General features: G+C 34.2%; 1 protein-coding gene across 1 annotated transcript in view; it reads right to left on the reverse strand.

The window, feature by feature from the left end:
- Positions 1-821: 821 nt before the first annotated feature.
- Positions 822-26,480, reverse strand: part of LOC136041586 (LIM/homeobox protein Awh-like) — a 91,442-nt gene continuing 65,783 nt past the window's right edge. The window contains exons 6-9 of the mRNA XM_065726282.1: positions 23,557-23,774; positions 12,248-12,414; positions 8,400-8,604; positions 822-1,161 (exon numbers count right to left, since the gene is read on the reverse strand). Coding sequence (XP_065582354.1) covers positions 1,118-1,161; positions 8,400-8,604; positions 12,248-12,414; positions 23,557-23,774 — 634 coding nt within the window. The 3' untranslated portion in view covers positions 822-1,117. The remainder of the gene's footprint in view (positions 1,162-8,399; positions 8,605-12,247; positions 12,415-23,556; positions 23,775-26,480) is intronic.

A 26,480-nucleotide genomic window follows, 5' to 3' on the forward strand; every position in this document is an offset into this window, starting at 1 on the left:
GGGGGGGAAATCAATGATTTCTTTCAATTGTTATAAAATGGGAAACTCATAAAACGTTTTTGAAAAACATGGGTTTTTGAACTCAACTGCTTCGCAAGATAGCGAGAAACATTTAAACTAGGATTTAACCATCTTATTAATAATCAACACGATCTGTGGCACCAAATCACCAAGGGGGGGGGGAGCAAGGATTTATTTCGATTGTTATAAAATGGGGAACACAAAAAAATTTTAAAAAAACCTGGGGAGGGATATTTCTTTTAAATGAAGACACGAAAACGGTATTTGTAAAAAATCAGAAAGAGGGGAATTTTTATCCTTGATGTTTTTAAAAGAAACAAAACATTTTTTAAGATTAAAGGGGGCTTTTTTGCAGATTTGTTTTCTATTTGTTGATGACAATACCCAAAAAATGTATTTTAAAAATCTAGGGAGGGCAGTTACCCCCCTGTTCCCTACTAATTGGCAAACCATAACAAAATTCCGCATTGGTTAAACTTTCTTTAAGAGTAGACCCGCTGTAAATGAGAATAGTTGAAGATTCTTTGCTTCTATCTACCTATATAAACTATACTTCTATCTATCTACCTATATAAACCTACCTACCTACCTATCAATTTTTCAATAATCTAACGTCGCCAAAATATGAGTTGATTCAATGTAAACAAATTGATGAAAAACCAGCAAGTCGATTTCATACAGTGCGTTAGAGTATCCCTTACCCCACTACCCCTAACTTCCCCGGATGCAACCCACAAGACATAACAACAAATACTTACCCGGCTACGTATTACTGAAATGCTTATTGACAATTAGGCAAATAACAACAATGATAACGTGTATTCCAATAAAAACATAGCTTATTTACTGATTAATACTCAATAATACCGATTAAAATTATTAATACTGGTAAAAGCAGGTAATACTGATTTAATATAGATTCAATGTAAACAAATTGATGAAAATCTTAACACATTCATTAAATAGTCACTCATGATTGGGATCACAACAATATTTTGTGACAATGACACATTATCGTGAAAAACAAATTTGATTAGCCTGAAGCTGATTTATCTCATGTAAACAACACAAATAATTTATGTTTCCCGTGATCTGATCACGACATCGCCGTCCGTGTCATCAGGAGCATCTCATCAGATACTAAAAGAAAGCATAAAATAAAATTAAAAAAAATATATATATATATTAAAAAAATGCCTCTTTACACTAAAGTTTAATGGTTCTTTTACATTTTATTTCTGTTTTTCTTTGATTTTAGAACTCATTTTTTCTATTCATTTCTTTTACATTTTATTTGTTACTTATATTCGTTTTTCTTAACTATATAGTCAAGATTTTAAAGGAAATTAGAGGTAAAATCCCAAACGTATATTCAGTGAATATTCTAGTTTCTGTACGAATCTTACGTGATGTTTTTTACGTATGTGGCAAACAGTTTAAAGAGCCAGAACAAGCTACAACTGATAAGTCTACTAAAAAGTCACAAAAAGGAATTGACATTTTTATACGTAATGTTGTAGGGTATGTGAAGAACAATCCAAAGAGCCAGAACGACTGATAAGTCTATTAAAAAGTCACTAAAAGGAATTGACATTTTTATACGTGATGCTGTAGGGTATGTGACGAACAATCCAAAGAGCCAGAACGAGCTACAACTGATAAGTCTATTAAAAAGTCACTAAAAAGAATTGACATTTTTATACGTGATATTGTAGGGTATGTGATGAACAATCCAAAGAGCCAGAACGAGCTACAACTGATAAGTCTATTAAAAAGTCACTAAAAGAAATTGACATTTTTATACGTGATGTTGTAGGGTATGTGACGAACAATCAAAGAGCCAGAAAGACCTACAACTGATAAGTCTATTAGAAAGTCACTAAAAAGAAATTGACATTTTATACGTGATGTTGTAGGGTATGTGACGAACAACCCAAAGAGCCAGAAAGAGCTACAACTGATAAGTCTATTAAAAAGTCACTAAAAGGAATTGACATTTTTATACGTGTTGTAGGGTATGTGACGAACAATCCAAAGAGCCAGAACGAGCTACAACTGATAAGTCTATTAAAAAGTCACTAAAAAGGAATTGAAGTTTTTACACGTGATGTTGTAGGGTATGTGGCCAACAGTCCAAAGAGCCAGAACAAGCTAAAAGCATATCAAGATTTCGTCAGATGAGAAACAATACGTTGCTGCAGCGACAAGAACGCGATGAATTCCCCTAGCAGTATCGACTGTTGGAGCAGTGGAACCCGCTGCTTTTATTCTTCACAAGCCACATAGAAGGTGACTCAGCTTAGGATCGAAGACTAAAAGGAAGGACTTCAAAAGACCTTGCATTCGTAGGTAATATTTCAATGAGCGTTCGCTTGTCCTACACAAGATCAGTATACTTAACAAAGAGTTTCAGGACCTACAGGATCAACACAGATCTACAAAATTTCGGAGAATTTGCTTTTCAAGCGTTATATTAAACAAGAAGATAACTTGTGCAAGCGATCCGTTCAAAGTTGAGATAGCTCCAGCTCATCTTTTTGCGGTTGGATTGCAAAAAGCTGAGGTCAACGCCCTTGCTACCTGAGAAGCCTGAAAAAACAGCAACATAGAGAAAAATATTTAGAGGATGCTTCTGTTTTAAGGTCATCCGCAAAAAAAGTAACACAAAATCAAAGAATATTGTTGAAAGAGCAGTTTGGTTTTATGCTTAATTTGTGTGATTTGCCGCACTTGAGCGCATGTGCTGAACGGATTTTTAGCTCAAGAACCAGAAAACAAAGCTAGAAACAGACTGCAGACTGAGCCAGGATTGATCTAGATGTTTCATTAATCCAAGTGCATTAGTTAACCTTTAGTATGTTAGCCATTTTTAAACAGGCTTTTTTCCAGAAAATAATAAAGTTCCAGAAAAAATGTCCATTATTTTTCTTTTCAGAAATAAAAACTATTATGTGAAAATATGGCACAAAAATAAACCAATAGAGTTCAAGCACACTTTTTAACACGGATGTATAGGACAAAGGAGGAAAGCCCAAGTTGATAGCGGCTATCTCGGCTTGTGACCAGTAGGCTACTGTGACGTTTAAAAAAATAATAGAGTGATTATTAGTCATGTCTCAATTTATGGCCAGCAATGCAAAATTTGAAGAAGACAACGGCGCAGAACAAACAGTTAGTGCCCTTGTCAGTACACTGCAGCCAGTGGGCAGGCTTAATAGAATCGGCGTCTCAATCCGAGGCCAGTAATGTAAAACTTGAAGAAGACATAAAGATTCGACACAGATAATGGAAAAGCAGTACCCATGGAAAAGCAGTGTGGCCAGTGTCAATGTTATAGGTTGGGGTATTTCCATTTAAGCCAGTGACATAAAATTTGAATAAGACAATGTTACAGCAAAGATAACAGGTGTCCTTGTTAAAGCACTATAGCATGTGGGCATGCTTGTGACCAGGATATCTAACCTAGTGGCAAGTAATATAAGGTTTGAAAAAAAAAAACAATGGAAGAAAACAGACAAACTGGCCATCTCGATTAATGGCCAGTAATTCAAACATGAAGAAGAAAATAGTAAAGAATAGACAATGATTGCACTTTTCAGCATTGCACTGCGGCCTGGCATCTCAATTTGTATCCCGTAATGTAAGGTCCGAAGAAGACCATGGTACAAGAAAGATAATTAGTACCCTTCTCTGGGACAATTTGAAATTAAATGCCAAGAAATCTAATTAATCGGTATAAGAATTTTCATCGTGTCCATTTTTCTCTTGTTGATACAATAAGGATTTCATAAAACACAGTCTACGAACAAAAATACTAATACAAAGGTACGTGCCCAAAAAAAGGGAGTAACAGGATGTGCTTCCCACAATATCTCAAAATGTCCACAAATTTTCAACAACAGGATTCTAGATTTGCTATTTCCTTCGTACTTTTTATGTTATTTTTTAATTGGCTCTCCCTATCCCAATGTTCTTTTATCCCTACCTTGCTCTCTCTATGCCTGCTTAGTTTAACCAAAGAGAGAAAAAAAAGATTAAGTGATGAAAGTGGGCTTTAACTTTACTGATTTATTTTTATGACGTCAATCGCAATATTTTTTTAAGCGTATCAAACAGTTAGCGAACTGTAAGTAGAAAGCGACTCGGATCAATATTAACCGAAACTCTAAAAAGAATTGGCTTTAGATATATCAAAAGAATTGGCTTTTTGTGTTGATTCCAAATATATTTATTGCATTAAGTTTACTGTAACCTATCAAAAACTAAGAGCCTGAAAAATTTTTCTTGATTTTTAAAAATGGGAAACACCCCAAAAGTCAAGCAATTTTAATAAAAATCGCACCATCAGGTTCAGCGTAGAACAAAGATCACGGATGCGAGTTTATTAGTCTTTTTGTTTGTTTGTTTTCACCCGGGATGATCGTATTAACCAATGGTCCTAGAATACCAGAAGAGCGCATGTTCTAACCAAAATCAGAAGTTCTATTGTCCTTTTTAAATTATCAAAAAGATTAAAACTTAAAAATGAACAGAGATTATTCCGTATACGAGGGGGTGGCCGCCTCCTAAACATTTTTCTCTTGATGCTAAAGTTTGGCTTTTTGTCCCGATTCTTTAATTCTCAGCGGCTTCTGAATCACAAGGCTGTTTAAATAGAATAAGATGTTTTTTTTTAATGTAGCTCCTTACCTCCAGTTGAAAAAACTGTTTTTTAATGTTAAAAAGGGATGTCAAATAGTCCTGTCTTTTTATCGTTGTCGTATTTATTGTTGCTCTGTAAATTTATAAGCAAGTAAAAAGAAAGAAAAGTTTTCGATTCAAGATATTATTTATTTCTATGTTTCTTCGGTTTAATTTAGCCTAGAAATAACAATTTAACAAACACTGACAATTTTTTTCTTCAAAACCAACCATCCTATTCCAGTACAGTGAAACATTTACGCAGGAAGAGGGACAGATTCTGCTGTCCGTTGTTGCGTTCACTTTTCACGTTCGCGTTTCAGTTCAAACATTCTCCTGTCCAATTTTCCCAAATTCTTTCCAGTATTTTTTAAAATAATTTACCACTTTGACAAATATTCCCCCCTCCAAGAAAATCCCTCATACATGCTTGTGAACAGCAAAGTTTATTTCCAATTAACACAACGAAATCCAATCCAGAAATTCCTTCACAAACCCTTGATAGCGTCCCTGTGGACATCTTGAACATTCGTTGGTTCTATCGCTAAATTGTAATCTCTTGATATAGTAATATTTGATAGTATAAATATTTGTAATAGTCGGTGGATTATAAATGATGGATAGATAGGTGGTGGATTACTTCGGATTTAGTTGTACATAAGCCCTGAAATTTAATTTTTGACCTATTTTCTACTAAAATGAATCAATAAAGAATGGGCCACTCACATAATTTGGGGCCCTGGCCCCTTTGGGTACGTGGTATCTTAAAATCCCGGATATTAGGTATAGACAGGGGATAGAAGAAGGGCTCTTCATACGTGCCTGTATATCAGCATAAGAATACAAACAAACAAAAAACAGGATAATCGGCAGGCCAAGTTCTTCTTCGGTGACCTTTTTTACAGTTATTACACGAGAGTAGTTCTTTATGTTGTTTTTGAAGTTTACTCCTCTGCTTCATTTCGTCGACTTCAACTTATTTTCATTTTTTTTTCTTTGCACTGAGGATGGCTGAGTGGAAATTTTTGGGTCTCGGATAGAATAATTACATTGTTTCTGTGTTTTTACAGGGGCTCGTTTTTGTTTCATTATTATTTTGTTTTGTACATTTTCTCTTATTATCAGCTTCTAACCTTCAAATCATCGAAAAATATTCTGTTGTTGGCAAATTTGTTCCTACATAAAAAAAAACTATAGCGAAAAACAAACAAAATACCCTTAAACACCCCCTCCCCCTTAAAAAAAAAACATATTTGAAACATTGCTGATATTTTTCGTGCTTTTATACAACCCAGATGCTGTTTTTATTCCAAACAGGGTGAATTAACCTTCCGCTCGACATACTTGAATAGCAAGAACTTAAGGGAAATGGCAACTTTTTCCCGAAAAAGTAATTAAAATAAAATATAAGCGAAAATTTTGGCTCTGTGCCCAGTAGTTGTCCGCAGTGAAATAGAGAGAAAAATAACGACGAACTAGAAACAAGGAAAGACAAACTGAGTTCAAATTTTAATGGACGATGGAAATGGGGAAGGAGGTTAAGACAAGATAATAAAATAGAGGGTTGAGAGAGGATAAAAAGAACAGAAGGGAAGTAAAAAGTTGGAATTTTATAGAACAAGAAAATAAAAGTTATTAAGAAGCAAAGTTGCCATCACAAATGATTTTATCACAATTTCAAGCGATTTTTCATATTATCTACAAAAATAACTAAATCAGCACATAAATCACGCACATCGAGCGATTTTTCATATTATCTACAAAAATAACTAAATCAGCACATAAATCACTAGATTATTGAAGAAAATCACTAGATCGACCAAAGAATCACTAAAATCTAATGTTTTTGTCTCGACGGGTGACAACCCTGTTAAAAAGCCTTAGCAAATCAAGGCTTATAACTATAATTTGTTTATTCTCTTCTCAACGCCCCGCTCTTTACGCTAAAGTTTTTTACTGTTTAATAAAGTAGAATTGAGAGAAAAAGTCAAACTTTAGCGTAAAGAGCGGGGCGTTGAGAAGGGAACAGCCCCTTTCATACACGGAGTAATTTCTGTTCGTTTTAAGTTTTAATGTCGCTCCTTACCTTCAGTTAAAAAAAAAATAGTTTTTTTGTGTAATTAAAATAAAATATAAAGAAAATATTTACTCTGTGACCAGTAGTTGTCCGCAGTGAAATAGAGAAAAAAAAAATAACGACGAACTAGAAACAAAGAAAGACAAACTGAGTTCCAATTTTAATGGACGATGGAAATGGGGAAGGAGGTTAAGACAAGATAATAAAAATAGAGGGTAGAGAGAGCATAAAAAGTACAGAAGGGAAGTAAAAAGTTGGAATTTTATAGAGCAAGAAAATAAAAGTTATTAAGAAGCAAAGTTGCCATCACTAATGATTTTATCACTATTTCAAGCGATTTTTCATATTGCCTCAGAAAAATCACTAAATCAGTACATAAATCACTAGATTATTGAAGAAAATCACTAGATCGACCAAAGAATCACTAAAATCTAATTTTTTGTTTCAACGGGCGACAACCCTGTTAAAAAGCATTAGCAAATCAGGGCTTATGACAGCAATTTTTTTTATTTCTTCATAAAAAGTTTTTTAACATCAGGCAATGTCTCAGTTATTACTTACACTTCATCATTATGTGAGCTTATTCCCATTGAAAGAATAGCCTAATTTATGATGGTGTCTTTTTCATATGATCGCAAACGTTTAAAGTGAAGAAAAAACGAACATCAATTTCAGATTTATCGCAATTTTTATCTTCTGGATTCACCACAGGGCAAGTATGCTTAGCAGACCATGTGTTGTGCATCCCTGGCCAAATATTTTGACCATCTAATGAATCTGAATTAACCGTAGCACGATGCGATCATGGTTATTACAAAGCAAAACAACGAGACAAAAAACATAATAGCTTTGAAATTTTTTTTACAGCAATATTTTTCTCAAATTTTGCAAAGGTTTTATAATAATATAAGATTTGTAATACAATAACATAAAAATCTTTAAAGAAATCAAACAAGTAATAAATCAGTTATTAAGTCTAAAACCTCTAAATTAAACATGGCTAAGGATGTCTCCTTCCTCAAGCCTCATCACAATTATATATTTCATTTTGTTACAAATATTTTACAAACTTAACAACCTGACATAGCCCTCTTCCTCCCCCGAAGCCAATTACTACATGAAGCGTCTTAATTCGGTGGATAAGGTGTTTTCAAGGTTGAGGAAGAGTTTTGCTGTGGAGGTCATAGGGTGTATAAATAATACTCCGCCTTTTTAGTTCTTACCCCTACATCCCAGCCACCCAGAATAATTTTATGCATAGCTTCATGATTCTTTTTATGTCTTTTTTTTGCGAAGATACAAGAAAGTGTTTTTTAATCCCAGGGGGAACAGGGACGTACTCAAGAAGGAAGGATACTCATGACCTGCCTCCCCCCAAAAAAAAAATTCCCCCGACTTATGGATTTTTCTACTTGAAATTATCCATACGTGCTTGACAAGAGGGGGGAATGTTTTTTCAATTCTTTGGCACCGCTACGTTTTCACTCTAGAGTGTTAATCATTTATCTTGGTCAACAGAGTAGGCAACTCACATAGAGGAAAAAGTTTGACAGGGCCAAAACACAAAAAATAAGGCAAAAGTAGGAAGAAGTAAAACCGAAAAAGAAATGAACCAGCCAACCTTGAGTCGTTTCCATTGGAGTTGCGGGCTGATTATGTGAATCATAATAAATTTGAGAATTGAACCCAGGACTGTGCATATCAGGTTGATCCATTCTTAACGTTGGAGGTTCTACCACAGAGGTAATGCTGCTTCCTCTTTGACGAGAATGTGGCTTGTTTGTGAGGTGCTTTTTGTGGCGGGCACGCATATTTTGAAACCATACCTGGAAATAATCACTTATAAATCACCATTTGGACATTAAGAATTTATAAGAAAAACAATCATAATTCGTGACTAAATCGTACAATTAGTCCAAAACAATCAGTCAAAATATTTATTCATTAAATATTAGTCAATAAAAATTCTTTAGCATAATCAAAAACTATTAGTATAATTATATTGTTGTTATTATTGTTATTAAATCACAGCTAAATTATTACAATAAAAAGTTTTGTCAATAAAAAAAAATAAACCAGTTAATTTTAAAGAAATAATTAAATGCAAAATTAGTTAAAAATGTCAAATGTAAAAATGTCAAAAATGTCAAATGTTGGATCTGCAAATTTTGAGTTTGCAGATCCAACGGTTAGCTTTGTAAATTATTTTAAGTTCTATACAATATTTTATTTAGCTAAGCAAGTTACATTGGTCATAAAGATAGTCATAGTTAAAACTTATTTAGTTATTTTTGTCGTTTATAAGATTTTGTTACATTTATTTTACTTTAAATTTTTATTCAGTTATAAAAATAATTTGGTTATATAAATAATATTTAGTTAAATATATATTAGTTTGCAACTGCATCTGTTGTATTTACTTTTTTATTGACACATTTTTATGTTGATGTTATCAAACAGGTAAGGAGCGACCCGGCTCAATAGTAAACAAACTCTAAAAAACAGAATTTTACTGCTAAAATATCCATCAAAAGTTACAAGTCTGAATAGTACTTTGTCATCAAAAGTTACAAGTCTGAAAAAAGTTGCCTTAATTTAGAAAATAGGGGAAAACACCCCCTAAAAGTCACATAATCTTAACGAAAATCACACCATTGCATTCGGCGTATCAGAGAACCCTATAGCAAAATTTTCAAGCTCCTATCTACACAAATGTGGAATTTCATATTTTTTGCCAGAAGACAAATCACGTGTGCGTGTTTATTTGTTTGTTTGTGTTTTTTTTTCCCAGGAGTCATCGTATCGACCAAGTGGTCCTAGAATGTCGCAAGAGGGCTCATTCTAACAGAAATGAAAAGTTCTAGTGCCCTTTTTAAGTGACCAAAAAATTGGAGGGCACCTAGGCCCCCTCCCACGCTGATTTTTTCTCCAAAGTCAACAGATCAAAATCTTGAGATAACCATTTTGTTCCGCATAATCAAAAACCATAATAACTATGTCTTTGGGAATGACTTACTCCCCCAGAGTCCCTGGGGGAGGGGCTACATGTTGCAAACTTCGACCAGTGTTTACATATAATAATGGTTATTGGGAAGTGTACAGTCGTTTTCAGGGGATTTTTTTTTGGTTTTGGGGGTGGGGTTGAGGGGAGGGGGCTATGTGGGAGGATCTTTCATAGGAGAAATATGTCATGGGGGAACAGAAATTCAATGAAAAGGGCGCAGAATTTTCTAAAATTACTATAAAAAAACAATGGAAAAATAAACATGGAAGTTTTTTCAATTGAAAGTAAAGAGTAGCATTGAAACTTAAAACGAACAGAGATTATTACGCATATCGGGGGTTCTAAAAATACTTTAGCATAAAGAGCGAGGTATTTAGGAGGAGATAAATACCTCGCTCTTTATGCTATAGTATTTTTAGTAATTTCAACTATTTATTCTACGGCCTTTCTGATTCAGGGGTCATTCTTAAAGAATTGGGACAAAACTTACGATTTAGTGTAAAGAACGAGGTATTAACGAGGGTACAAAACCCCCTTATATACATAATAAAAATTAAAGAACATAAAAGTTTGTTACGTAAGTTAATTCTTAAGTTACGTATATTTTTTACTAATAAAAAAATTCGTTAAAAATTAAAATTAATAGTTGCCTTTTATGTAACCGAAAAATTGCATGGCAACTAGGCCTCCTTCCCCATCCCTTATTTCTCAAAATTGTCTGATCAAAACTAAGAGAAAGCCATTTAGCCAAAAAAGGAATTAATATGCAAATTTCATTTTAATAATTAATGTGTGGAGAGCCAAAATCAAACATGCATTAATTCAAAAACGTTCAGAAATTACATAAAAAAACTAGTCTTTTTAACTGAAAGTAAGGAGCAACAATAAAACTTAAAGCGAACAGAAATTACTCTGTATATGAAATGGGTTGTCCCCTCCGCAATCCCTCGCTCTTTACGCTGAAGTTTGACTCTTTGCCACAATTCTGCTTTTTAAAACAATTAAAAGCTTTAGCGTAAAGAGCGAGGGATTGCGGAGGGGACAACCCAGTTCATATACGGATTAATTTATGTTCGTTTTAAGTTTTAATGTCGCTCCTTACTTTCAGTTAAAAAAAAACTGTTTTTTTTGTGTAATTACCTCAAACACGAAGCCACTCAAATCAAGAAATACTATCATAACATCCTAAATATTTTTTAATATCATTATTCTGACTACACGAAAATTTATCCAAAAAGTCAGGGTTACACGCACTAAGTATAAATATAAGGGGAGGGAGGGAGTAAACAATTTACAGTATAGAGAATTGTTACAGGAGAAAGGAGGAGTAAACACACAAGTTATACCCAAATAAAAGAAGACGAGACGCTTTGGTAAGTATAAAGATTAAACCCCACACATGAACTTAAAGAATGAAGGGTTGTTAAACAGTAATTTGATCCATATTCCTTGACAATACCACCTAACCAATATATAGTCAATGTCCATGAGTCTGGACAACGAGCCACAATCATCAACGTATCTATAAAGTTTTCCTAGACGGACAGAACCTTAGACATGGAAAAAAATTTAAAGTTTCAGGTTTAAAAGTACTTCCTTATTAGCTAGAACACACTCGAGGATTTTGATTGCAAAGATCAGACAATTACCGGTTTTTACCTTCTGTCTACCAGACAATTAGCTTTGGTTCCGTAGAGATTTGCGTTGCAGGTATATTTTTGTAAAATATTTAATATATAAAGATGGTACTTTGGGTAGGTTAGGTTTTTAATATAATGAGTTCTGAGCGGCCCCCCGTCCATAATTTTGTGATGTAGTTTCCAAAATTTTTTTACTAAACTAATATATTTTCATCATATTTTGGTATTTTCATTATGATTAACCTAAATTAAATTCTTGAGTGTGCACTAGTTAACAAGGAAGTACTGCTTTAAATTTTCTCTTGGGGATCTTTCAAGGGGGGGAGGGAGACGAGTTTAATCGACAGAATCGTCCCAAGGTACCATCCATAATCGGCCCTGTGTATATGCATGGCTACGGTCATTGTCTTTTTAGAAAAAAACAACTTTTTTTTTACGTGCGAAGAAAATAAAAATATAGTTTTACTTTTCCATTCCGTGAAATATAAGCGATGTTGTACACCATAATTTATGATCCAAAGCACAATGCAAATACATGTGTATATTAGCAAATATACCTCTCACCATACGAAAATTTTTTTAGTATATATATATATATATATATATATATATATATATATATATATATATATATATATAAAAACCTGAAAACTATATCATATATCTTATGTTTAGAATTTAGTTTCTATGTAAATACTAAAAAGGATGAATTTATTAAAAAGCAAGCTTACATGAGGGTTGGGACAACAAAATCTCGATTCACAATACAGTAGTATACAGTGCAATACAATATAGAAGAGGGAAAATGACATAAAATGAGATTACCTGTGTAACTCTTTTTGATAATCCGGTTAAATTTGCTATCCTTTCAAGGTCTTGGCCATCTGGATTGGAATCAAGAACGAAATTGGCTTGGAGTACAGCCAACTGCTCTTCAGTAAAAGTAGTTCGGACCCGTTTGGACTTTGAGTTGGCTCCCAATTCATCACCATCTGAAATTACATATGTTGCATTTTCATCAACTCTGAATGTCCCTAACCCCGCAGCAAAATCCCACAGGTGAAAGACATAAAAAACACTTATTTCCAAGTCCGATAATATTATTTCCAAGTCCGATAACAAGACAAAAAAAATCAACGACTATCAAATAAACAGGAACAGAGAGGAGAGTTAAACTTACCATTTTCTCCCAATAAAAATGAGAGGGCGGTTTGAGCCCAAAAAGCCCTCCCCAAAACAAAACAAGAAAATCTCAATGTTCGATCCTAAAGACTTGAGACAAAATTTGTTACCCTCAACAATAAATTGAACCCATCCCCCCCCCAAAAAAAATGTTTCAACTCGATCCTCCAGCTGTGACGCTTACCAAAACTAGGTATACAGTTTGTCGGTATTTTCAACATATCAAAAGATTCAGTTTTTATGCTGATTTTAATAGAAGCTTCATTAAGTTTATTCTTACCCATAAAAGGTAACGAGCCTGAAAAAATTCCCTTATTTTCGAATAAAAGGGGGAAACACCCCCTAAAAGTCACAGTATCTTAAAGAAAATCACACGATTAGATTCAACGTATCAGAGAACCCTGTTGTCGAGGTTTCAATTTTCTATCTGCAAAAATGGGGAGTTTTGAATTTTGTGTCAGAAGAAAGATCACGGATGCGTGTTTATTTGTTTTCTTTCCCAGGGGTGATGGTATCGATCCAGTGGTCCTAGAATATTCTGAGAGGGCTCATTCAAACGGAAATTAACAATTCTACTCCCCTTTTTAAGTGACCAAAAATATTAGAGGACAACAAGGCACCCTCTTCCACTCCTTTTTCCCTAACGTACTCCGATTAAAATTTTGAGATATAACATTACCTTTGGATATAACATGACCCCCTTCCCCACAACCCCAGAAAAAAGGTCTTTAAGATATAAAAATTGCCCATTTTTTACGCATAGTATTTGTTATTGGGAAGCATTTTGGGGTAGAGAGGTGAATTTTCAGCTGTTTTTTTACGGGGGAACTTTCCATGGGGAGGGAAGTTTCCAGGAGGTGAACTTGTCGGAGGAAATTATACGCTGGGGAAATTTGCCAGAACTCCTATACAAAATTCTTTTTATATCTCTTGCTTTCTCTTTTCTGTCTCAATTTTACGCGTGGAGTTGTTAAAGGTAATTGTCCTAGGTAAATTTTCACCGAGATTGAATTGTCTAGAGTATATATCCGTGGGGAGGGTATTTCTCCGTGGAGGTGGGACTAGATTTCCTAGGATTATAAAAAAAACATGAAGAATTAAATAAAAAAAACAAGATTTTTCAACTGAAAGTAAAGAGCGAAATTAAAACTTAAAACGAACAGAAATAATTACGCATATGAAGGAGTTGCATTCTCCTCAACACCTCGGTCTTTAAGCTAAAGCTTGAATTCTGTCCCAATTATGAAAGGAAGATTCCTGAAACATAAGGGTTGTTTAATTGGAACAATATTAAACTTTTTTCCAAAAGTACTAAAAAACTTTAGCGTAAAGAGCAAGGTATTGAGGAGGAGGCAGTCCCCTTCATATACGTATTAATTTCTGATCGTATTAAGTTTTAATTTTGCTCCTTACTTTCAGTTGAAAAAATTTGTTTTTCTTTTGTTTAATTTCTGATCGTTTTTTTAAATAACACTTAAATAATACATTTAAATAAATAATACTATAAGCTTGATAATACAGGGCACAGGTTTCTATCCCAAGAGCAAGAGGGCCGGAAATCACATTGAGAATAAGCATTAGCAGAAGCAAATAATCAACAAAGAGGAAGTGGAAGTTTCAAGTCTTAATATTGCATAGAAAATGTGTATTAGCGCCTCTAAATAATTAAACAAGAAGAAGAAGAAGCTCCTTTCTAAATAACAAATTTAGCAGATGAAGAATATTGCATGGAGAATGTGCATTAGCGCCTCCAAACAATTAAAGAAACAAGAAGAAGAAGCTCCGTTTTCAGTAGCAAATTTGATAGATGGGAAAAATGGCATTGAGAATATGCATTAGCGCCTCCAAAAATTATACAAGAAGAAGAAGAAGTTCCTTTTCAAATAACAAATTTTACAGATGGAGAATATTGCTTGGAGAACATGCATTAGCGTCTCCAAATAATTAAACAAGAAGATGAAGAAGCTCCGTTTTATGTAGCAAATTTGGTACATCAAGAAGAAATTCCGATGAGATTCACTGCATCTCTAGGGCCTGCAATTTATACATACGCATTGAATGTTAGGCCTGATTCACGCCTTAGGTTTGATCAGTAGCAGGATATTAATAGGGATGTGAAACGTGCTTCCAACCAACAAAAAGATCATCCCAGATGAACTGCATGTTCTCAGACGTAGATGAAAATGGGTCATCTACAATTGAATTTGATAATTCTAGGGATGATGAAGCCGGTATGGTTACTAAATATTTTTATATTACACAAAAATCTAACTCAAACTAAACTAACTCAAAAGAAGACCGGATGATATTACTGCTCGTATTTTTTCTCTATTTTTATTTCTTTTTAAACCAGTGTATAACAATTCAATGGTTACAGTTGTTGTCATTTTGTATTCAAAACTAGTCGGGGATACTGTAAGAAGACAAACCTTTCACAATAACCATCATCCCATAATGTTCTTGAATCAAAACTATAAATCTCACTCTTTTATAACAAATAGAGCTTAGCAAATGCACAGTTCGAGGTAAAAAAAAGTTACGATTTTAATCTAGGTCGAACAGTCCGATTCAGCATATCAGAGAACCCAACTGTAGAGGTTTCAAGTTCTTATCTAAAAAAGTGTAGAATTTTATATTTCCTGAACAGAAGAAAAATAAGGGATGCGTGTTTATTTGTGGTTGTTTTTTATCCCAGAGAAGACTATATCGAACCAATGGTCCTAGAAGTTCGGAAGAGAGCTCACTCAAACCAGAATTAGAAGTTCTAATGTCCTTTTTAAGCGGCAAAAAAGATTGGAGGGCACCTAGCTCCCCTCCTTCGACTTTTTCTCTAAAGACACCTCATCAAAATTTTAAGATTACCATTTGATTCAGCATATTTGAAAGGTCCAGCAGTTAAGTCTTGACGTGACCCTCCACAGTTCCTGGGGAAAAGGGGCTGAAATTATTTGCCCCATTGTTCACAGATAGTATTTTTTATTGGGAAAAATACAGAAAGTTTTCCCATGGAAATGTTCCAGAGTAATTTTACACGGGGGAGGTAAGGGAAAAGCAAAATTTTCCCTGTGCCTTCTAAAGACCAGAGTTTAACTTTCACTTTGCTTAAAACAGAATACATTTGAAATATTTCCTCTTCTTCAAACAGTTCGTTCGTGGTAACGAACTGTAAGCAAGAAGCGGCTCAATAGTAACCGAAACTCTAAAAAACAGAATTTGATATCAATCGATAAATAAAAAAATAGATTTATATGCTGATTTCAAATACACAAGTTTCACCGAGTTTAGTCTTGCCCTTCAAAAGTTACGAGCCTGAGAAAATTTGCCTTATTTTCGAAAAAAGGGAGAAACATCCCCTAAGAGTCATAGAACCTTAATGAAAATTACACCATCAGATTCAGCGTATCAGAAAACCCAACTGTAGAGGTTTCAAGCTCCTATCTGCAAAAATGTGAAATTTTATATTTTTTGCCAGAAGAAAGATCACGGATGCGTGTTTAATTGTTTGTTTTTTTGTTTTTTTTCTTGTTTGTTTGTTTTTTTTTCTCCAGGGGTGATCGTAACGACAAAGTGGTCCTAGAATATCGCGGGAAGGCTCATTCAAACAGAAATTAAAAGTTCTAGTGCCTTTTTTAAGTAATGTTTACACCAAAATGTTTAGATATAATATTCGTTCTTGGGAAGAATACAGACGTTTTCAGGGGGGGGTTCAGGTAGTTGGAGGGTCGGGGTTTACGTGGGTGGATCGTTTCGTGGAGGAAGATTTCATGGGAGAAGGGACATTGCTATGAAAGGACGCAGGATTTCCCAGTATTACTTAAAAACGATCAGAATTTAAAAAAAAGAAAAACAAGTTTTTACAACTGAAACTAAGGATCAACACCAAAACTTAAAACGAACAAAAAATATTACATATATGGGGGGGTTCGACCCCTAGTCAATACCTTGCTCATTGCACAAAGGTATTTTAGTACTTTCTTAAGAGCTATTTATTCTAATTAAACGGCCTTTATGATTAAGGGGTAATTCTTAATGAATTGGAATAGAATTCAAACTTTAGCGTAAAGAGAGAGGTTTTGACTAGGGGGCGAACTCCCTAATATACTTAGAGCGAGGCGTTGAGGAGGAGACAACCCCTTTCATATAAGGAATAATTTTTGTTCGTTTTAATTTTTAATGTCACTCCTTACTTTTAGTTAAAAAAACTTGTTTTTTTAATGAATCCAAAGTTATTAAGAATTTCAGGAATGAATATCAGTTTATATGTACTAAACGGTCAATCCACATTCACTTGTTTTTTTTTGTTTTTTTTTCAGTAACCTTGGTATGATGGTGTTTTGTTTCATTCTTATTTTTTTACATTATAAGAAATAGAAACATTCAACGCAAAATAAGGTTGTTTCCTGTAAAATCCAAATTATGTTCTGGTCTTTAGAAGGGATAGCCCTTCTCACATTAGTTCCTGCTCCTTTGTGTTTGACTCGGTTATTTATTGTAATTTCTTTTCGTTTTGGGTTTCATTTATTTATTGATGGTGATTTGTGGTAGTTTGTCGCTTGGAAAATTATTTGCCTTTATTTGTGCTTAATTTTTGTTTAGTGTAGCTTTTACTTTCTTTAGAAAACTTCTTTTGTGGAATTTTTTTTAATTAGTTCTATAAAACTTAGCTAAACAAAATTAGTTAGAAAAACCCTGGTCTTGTAAGTTTTTTTTTATACTCAATTCCGACAAATTAAGCTTACAATTTTATATAAATGAAAAAAAGTTGTTTAATTGAATTCATTTTCAGTTTCTTCGTTTAACTTAAACTTATTGGGCATACATACTCGGCTAAGGAGACCTCAACTAAGACAAACAGATTTTGTTTTATAAGTTATTGTTTACTCCGTGTTGCCGACAGGTGGTATCAGAAAGACAAACTTTTAAAATAATTAGAAATAAAGTATTATTTAAAAATAAAACTAAGAAACAAAGAAAACCAATGCATTTTAAAACGGTCCTCGTTCAATGGTCATAGGTTGTGGTCGTCAATCGTCCAATGGTCGTGGTTAAAATGGTAGAAGTGTTGAAATAAACCTGAATGCTATTCTTAGAAAGAAAATAAATTATTTTCGTAGGAAAAGACTGCTTTATCAACATAATCTTAAATAAATATTAATTTGCAACAGCCTAAAATTATTCTTTATAATTTTTGTGGCCAAAGAGAACCCGATGCACATAACTAAATTGCACGCTCATCCTCCACTACACTATCTTCACTCTCCACCTCCCATCAAGTTCAAATTTCTTTTGGTTTCTTCCTTGTTGTCCGCAGCCGTCCTAAACTAGCGGAGTGGTTAGCACCCTATACTTGCAATCCTATGTCTTTCGGAACAGAGGTTCAAGTCCTGGTGTCAGAAGCTATGATTATTTATTTTGTAATAGGATTCAGAGGCACGATTCTCTCAGTTTAGCTCCAAACGGGGATCAGGAGGAGTCTGAAAAAGGTAGACAGGAAGGAGCACTTTTCACATTTACTTTTTTTCTTCCTTATTACCTTTAAACTCCCCATTCGAGGACAAGTTGTTTTTATTTAGACCCAGATGAACGGCCAAAAACCCAGATCTTCAGCAATCTGTCTTCCTGAATCCGTAAAATGAAGCCTGGCCATCTAGATGAGGAAAATGTTAAACTTAGGTGATCCTTTCAAAAAGGCAAATTTATTTCCGCTATTCTCATGTTATTAAACATGAGGTAATAACTCAAGAAAAAACTTTATTCACTCATTGGTAAACCGGAACTTTTACAAACCAAATTTAAACATTTTACATTAACCAAATGTTAAATTTACAAGACTTCCAAACTTGAAAAACTCTGCTTCTCAGCAGGTTTCAACGCGCTAAATCCTCCTACCCGCTTCTGCCCCTACCGTGAAAAGAGTAATAATTTGTATGAACACAGTGGGGTATGAGACTTTTTCCTACCCACAGGCTCAGAGGAGATTCACACGAACCGCGGTACATTCTGGCAAAGAAACTGATAAAGAAATTTTTCAGCTCAACAATAGTTTAGTGATATACAATTACTGAAGGCCATACCCCGGGTAGGAGGAGGGGGAAGCTACGGGTTTAGACCCCCTGAAACTTTTGCCCAATTCGTAAAAATATGACAAAAATGCATGTTAACAAATTTTGTATGCAATTTTTTTTAATTTGTTACCGAACCGAAATCCTGGATGGACCCTTGCATTTACTTCAAAATAACAAAGACAAGTCACTTCGTGAATGCTTTAGCCCAGGCGCGTAAAAATTATTCTGGATTTTTTGGGGGAAAGATGGGATTCAATACGTACTTAAAATACAGTTTAATAAATTTAAGGAGACGTTTCGAGATTTCAAAAGAAAGATCACGGTCTAAAGATACGATTCCCAGAACACATATCTATTTTGGTTCACCTAAGCATCCAGTTTAGTGTCAGATAATACACATCGTCGAAGGGGGGTGTAAATCGCGATACGAAGTGGGGGCTTCTGAAATATAAAAATGTAGCTAAAGATGAACAAGCTATTATGAAAGTGATTAGAAATTCAACAATTCTTCTAGAGCTCAATGCTGTAAATTACATGTCAGATTTTTCAAGGAAGCGGTGGAATGGTGTATTTAAACATTCTGATGACTGATACCATGAACATATCCAGGATTTTTTTTTCGGCAGGAGAGTTACAAAAAACTTTAAAAAAAGCATAAAAAATTTGTTTACATTCATTTTGTTACGTTTTTACGAACGTGACAAACGTTTCGGAAGGGGGATTGACACTTCTAACCCCCACACTGGGTATGGTCTTGACTGATACACTTGGAGATCAAAACATGGTCTTACCAGATTATTGGAATGATTTTTACAAGAAAATAAGACATTTCAAGGCATTAATAATTTTCAGTACAATTCCTTATATTTTCCGCGCAAGTAACTTCTTTCATAGCGTTTTTATCGGAAATGCTCCCTCCACAGCTCCAAAACCAATTCTAGCATACACGCGCGTTTGTATGATAATGATCGTGGTTACTGGCCAAAATTGGTGCACTAGGAAGACAGGTGTCAACAATTTCGTCATACAGAAAACTAGTGAGATCTTTTTGGGTCAAGTATGAAGGCAGGAATGGGGGGGGGATAGTAAAAAACCTTAATTGATAATTTGAATTATAAGTTCCATGAAATCCTCAAAAATTCACATACGGCATATGGACCCCGAATCCCTCCTCCGTTCGTCTTTCTGCTGGATATACCACTTCCACAAAGATGACAGTTTTGGGGGGAAAACAAACACTAGGAGATTGGAATTTCTGAAGAAGAAAGTAATTTTCAAAGTTAAAAATTAAGAGGTCAAATATTCAATTAGAAAGAATCTTTTGTTATCTGTAAAATTTTTATCTACCAAACAAGCAACATATTATCGATAGCCTTTTCAGACATGGTGCGATTTCAGTAATTTGTCAAAATTACCACGAGATATAACATTCAAGGCGAAAACCAAATAACTGATACCATAAAAATATACGACTAGGCTATAAATCGTTTTGGGTAAAATAAAAAAAAGGTGGATATCTTTAACTAAATAATTAGAAAGTGTTCATAGCTCCTAGCAAACTGATAATCTTCAGTTCTTAAAACAACCGCACGACGTTATACAACTGGTTCCTGAAGCCAAGTGAGTATCTTTCCTTCATTTGTGAGTAAAATGATGACGTTTTTTATACGTAGCCTTATATTTGACAAGTCTATCTTGTTTTGTCAAACATATGGTGGATGAATTTAAAACTAAGAACGTTTGGAGGGAGAACCCAGACACCTCCTTGAAATCCCAAATTTTCCTGAATCTTTGAAGAGTTCTCATTCAAATTATCAAATAAAATACTGTAATTTGTTCAATATTTGCCCATAAAAAAAATCAAAAAGCATTAGTGCCTTGCTGAAAATTTCAGGAATTTCTTTGGGGTTGGGAGTTAAGGTCTTTAAAGTCGAAATTAGAGGAGCAAGACAAAATATTCTTCCCTGGTCCTCAAAAACAGAGAATCTGCGTGAGTTTTCCCCTATTTTTAATGCTTGTCATTCGGTATGCTCATAAACTATTGTACATACGATTTCACATATCCGTCTAATTTTATTCTGAATTTTTATCACATCAAATCAAACTTAAAAGTTTTAAGGTTAGGTTTTACCATATTAAAATAACCTACAGTAAGCTACTGTAGGGACATGGAATCCATCTTATGCAGTATTTTTTTTTTTTTTAGACGGGATGAAAAAGGTGCAGCATAATGAAATAATACTGAAGCATAATCGATCACCCAGCAATGCGCAGAGAGATCCCAAAATCTACAATTAAGACTGGTTATGTGCATAACGAGGTATACGTACTTGCTTAACTTCAGGCACCCATTCAGGCACCCACGTCAAGTGACTGTTTTTAGAACTCGTATTTGACTCATTAGGGAAGGGCAGGGGGAGCTGATGAGCCAAGTATGATTCTAGACTATCTGCCAGAGTTTTATGTTTTAAATTGACTTTATTTGGTACTATGGACCAAAATTTGTTGAAAAATCAGCAAAAAAAATATCAAACCCAAAAAATTAGTTAGAGTGTATATAAAACCTGTGGCCGAAAACTTTTAGACATCAGCTGAAATATATCCTGCTCAAAATCATCGTAATCATATCATATCAGCTGAAATCAGCAGAAATCCTGAAAGTTTCTCCTGCCTTCATTCGCCTTTTTTCTTAAATGTTAAACTGAAATTTGTTCGGAAATAGTTGGCTACTCTATGTAGGGTTGTTCGGAAAGTGATTGTTTACTCTACTATGTAATTACCTGGAAAACTTTCAAATAACATTACGTTTTCATATATAAATAACATCTCAGGAGCAATTCAGGCTATTCAATAAAGCTATTTCTTCTAGATATTCCACCTTCTGCCTACACGCACATATACTTACTCAATATAAGAAAAATACCACACAAACCTATTATCGAAGTTAAGTAATACTATGAAATGCAAAGCTCTTATTCGATCTGAAACCAGTGCAAAATATAGAGGACTTGAAGACAGTAGTAAGAGTAAATTGTTTATTCACCTTTCATCTGAATATGACAGTGTATTTATAGCTTAATAACAGACAAAATTAATATTTAAACATCTAGTCGAAATTAGCATTTGTAAAAAAACATGCTTTTATGCTATCTAATCCTCAAGCCCATTGAAAACTATTTGAAAAATTCAACGCTTATGTTGGTTCAAATATGAGACTGAGCTGCCTTGCATCCAAAATAGCAATACTTAGGAGTTACGATTTCAAAATGACCTTGAACCTTATGGACCATATTGGTCGCCCTACGTGGACTAAGTTCGTCGTTCTCCACCCACCATCCTGTGCTCTATTAAAGAATCTGCAAGATGGTAAGAAAAAGTCTTGAAGTCTAAGGCTACATTATTGAATATATAGATTGTTATTAAAATTTACTAATAAACTCTCCCTATACATGCTTAATTAGAACTTGGGTCTTCTTCCAGATTCAATATTTTGAATTTTAAATAGTTTGGTTATGATTCTGATGATTTTTGACGACGATTATGATGGTTTTATGGATATTTACATTATCCACCTCTAAAAGAACTTGTCTAGAAAAAGGTTATACCGTATTTAATGTACGATAACTTAACTGCTTAGGATAAAAAATTACGTGTGATACCCGCTTAACATTGTACGTTCTTTATTTGCAGTAATAAAAATTGCATATTTTTCTTGTGTCTTAAAGCAAAATAATAATAAATTATTAATCAACATTAATGATGACTGTATTCTGGAGCCCATCCGGATTAGGCCAGAATGAGACGACGAAAATGACCTAAAATCCTTGGGAAGCAGAAAATTTCAACAGGGTGGCAAAAAGGTTAAATGTGTAGACTGGGTCCAGCATACCAGTGTACAGAAAAAATCAGATCTTTTTTCTTTCAAAACAAAGAGACTATTACTTCTCTTTAATTTATTTTTAGTTTTTTAGTTTTATTTTAATCATAAACTACCTATAACAATGATTATACTGGAAAGCTACTAAGACTACAAAGTAGAAAACAAGTCGTGATTATATCAGAAGAATTTAAATTACAAAAGAATTTACATGTCATACCAAGAGGGAAGAAATGATTTCTCAAGTTCCGGAAATTCAACCTGAGCTCCCATTATTAAACTTTATTTTAAGAAATTAGAAAAGTCAAAGCCAAAAAGCAGGAAAAAGTTCGATTTTTAGAAAGAGTTTCTAATGTGGTGCGTCTGACTTAAAAATGACTGTCACCGAGAATTAAAACAAATAAATTGGATTCTCAACCCCCTCCCCAATGTATAACTACATATATATATATATATATATATATATATATATATATATATATATATATATATATATATATATATATATATATATATATATATATATATATATATATGTATATATATATATATATATATATATATATATATATATATATATATATATATAGAACTGGCGACAAATTCTAAGCTGATACTAAAAATCTCTAATCATCTTCATCTCTTACAACTTTATCATCACAATTCTATAAGAGCTATAAGGACTAGAAATCCCTACTCGTAAAACAGGAAAATTTCTAATAAACTAAATTAAATTTCATCCCTCTAGCCCTCCCCAGACTTTCTGAAAGTCTTAATCCTTCCATGTTCTTGCCCAAGATGTTAAATATTTTGATATCCTGGGTGAATAAGTAGTCTTCAGAATTTACTTCACTGCTTCAGTGTTAGTTTATTCAAAGCTCCACTAGAACTAATAATACCAGAACTTTTAAGTGGATTCTACTGACTTCACGTCGCCTAGCTCTAAGTGTAGAATAAGTCCTCATACTTTCAAACTACAAAAAAGAAAAAAAAAACGAATTTTCACGTACCATCAGATGACGCTGAGCCTGTGTCCAATCCGTCCAAATAATGCACTTTACACAAAACTTTGTCCTCATGTAATGCAAACTCCTCACCAGTGCTTAGTTGACGTCGGCAGGCATCACAAGCAAAACATGCTAAGTGATAGACCCGTTCCTTGGCACGACGTACCCAGTCTGAAGAGGATAATTTTCGGCAGCACCTTGCACATTTGGCTTCATAAGTTCTTTAAAAAAAATAAAAATTAAATTGCATTTTTACTTGTGATAAAGAGTTTTCTTTTATTATTATGAATTAAATAATAACAATTAAATTAATTCATAGACAGACTAAGTGATAGACCCGATCCTTGGCATTACGCACCCAGTGTAAGAGAATAATTTTCTGCAGCACCTCGCACATTTGGCTTCATAAATTCTTGACAAAAAAAAAACAACATAAAAAAACCAATAGCAATTTTTGCTTGTGTTCAAGAGGTCATTGATTATTTTTATTATTAATATTACTAATTAAACTAAATAATTAAATTACTTCATATAAATGCTGACTGATAAACGCAATCCTTAGCACTACGCACCCATTCTGAAGAGGATAATTTCCGCAGCACTAAAGAGGCTGAGAGGAGTAACAGTATAAAGCGGGGGGGGTCAACCCCTGGTTATTGGCTTTCGACCAGATAGATTTGTACGGTACCCTTTTCATGCTTCCCAGCCTTTCTACTCCAGGAACTCCACCAAAAACTACCATTTTCGGCGGTATGTGGCACTTTATGATGGAATGTTCGAGACGGACTTACAGAAAGCACATTAACATGATAAAAAGCTTTAAGATAACCCAATAAACCTTTATAAAATAAATCTCTATATAGCCAATACATTCTTCTGTGATCCTGTATTAGACTGCTACTTCTGCTAGTCACCCCATGATTTATGGAACTTACTAGGGGGTTGGGGCCACTTTTACGTGTGAAGTTCTGCTTGTTTTAAGATTGAATAAGTTGTTCATTGTCAGGGATGCCGGTGGGGGGGGGGGGGGGGGTTCCGGAGCAAATTTGTCCGCGGAGTTGTTTCATTGGACAAGACCCTTTTTGTTATTTCCATTTTAAAAATGGAAAAACAACTCCAACTGCACTTTATGATTGCCTTATTAAATCAATATTATAAAAAGTAATTAATATAGAAATTATTTTATAAATAAACCCGTAATTAGCTCTCTATGATGTCCATGTGTTCAGCCTAGCCTTCCGATTCCAGAAATGTCGCTCAAATTGCGTACTTAGGATTTCAAATGGCACTTTATGATGGCTTTATCGAATCTAATACATAAAAGAACGGTAAAATATAAGAATTAGCTTTCAAATGAACTCTTAATCAGATTTAGGACACATCATTGCTACCCATCAAAACAAATCTGTACAAACCCTGTCAAATAAAAACTATCTTTTAAATGAGACATTAAACGCCTTTCTTTCATGTTGCAGTAGCCTTCTAGTTCTGCTAGTCAGCAGATGATTTAAGAAAAAAATTAAAGGGTGGTTGGAGGGGGACATAGAGAGGACTCTAAACCTCATGGTAGGGGCTTTCAACCGTGGAGATTATAGAAGTACCCTTTTCTTATCCCCGGCCTTTTCATTCCGATAATCGCACACATAGTTATTTTTAAGTGCCATGTGGCACTTAATGACGGCGTTATTAGGCCGAATTTGTAATAAGCGGTCAGATATAACATTAGCTTTTAAATAAGCCCTTTAAAAAGTTATCTGTTATGTTCCAGTACTCTGGTAGCGAGAAAGACAAAAAGCAGAAGAAAGCAAAAGAGGAAACAATAATGCTACCTATGCAAAAAAGGGATTTTAGGTTGTTCAAGGTGGGAGGGAGTCAAAGCTTCCTAGATAGAGTTTTTGACAATGGCTATTATAATGGTGTAGTTTTTCTTTTCGTTCGATGTCGTTTTCAAGGAGTTTCCATCTTTTCAAATTTCCGTAGATTTTTTTAAGATAGCATATTACTATTAAGATTAATCGAAACGACAATTACCATTCCTGAATCAGCTGCTAATAGCATTTTTTTCTACTGTCTATGATGCTGCAGTAGCCTACTGGTTGGGTTAGTCAGTAGAAGATGTATGAAAAAATTCGGAGTGAAGCAGCAGTGAGTTGCTGGCAGAAGAATCTACTTTTGAAGACCTAAGAGGTCAAGATTTTGAAATTAAATTAGAACCCTGCGATTCTGTAAAACTAAAGAAGATTGTTTCTTCAATAAAATCAAACAGTGCTGGGACCGATGGCCTCAACCAATCAACTCTAAAATCAGTGCTTCCGAATATTCTTCCAGTACTAGTATTTTTAATAAATCTGTCAATGGCAGAGGGTCAATTTCCCCATTCGCTGAAAATGGCCGAAGTCATCCCGCTTCCAAAGTCTGGGACTCTAAGTGACCTATCAAACTGGAGACCTATATCAATACTACCCCTCATTTCAAAGCTATATGAAAAAATAGTGTCTTTGAAATAAGAGTTTGCGTTTGTTTGAGTCGTATTTGCGAGGAAGAAGTATAGAAGTTGCAATAAATAATAAAGTTTCATAGGTTTACCCACAGAATTACGGAGTGCCACAAGGTTCTGTCCTGGGTCCTCTTTTATTTTAATTTATGTAGATAGTACGAGATTTTTTTATCCCTGGTTATTTAACGTCTTTTGCCGACAACACTGCTATAGCTGTAATTGTCAAATCATTGTCGGACTTAATATACCGAGCAAACAGTGCTTTAAAGGGACTTAATACGTTTGTTACACTTCGCAAACTTGTTGTGAATGCTTCGAAAACCAATTACATGGTTTTTAGGAGGACTGGTAAGCACCAGGAATTACCTTCAGATATTAAGTACAATGGTGTTTCTTTGAAACAAGTCCGAGAAACGCGTTATCTCGGGTT

The sequence above is a fragment of the Artemia franciscana genome, unplaced genomic scaffold (genome assembly GCF_032884065.1).
Source record: "Artemia franciscana unplaced genomic scaffold, ASM3288406v1 PGA_scaffold_30, whole genome shotgun sequence".
In the NCBI taxonomy this organism is placed as follows: Eukaryota; Metazoa; Arthropoda; class Branchiopoda; order Anostraca; family Artemiidae; genus Artemia; species Artemia franciscana.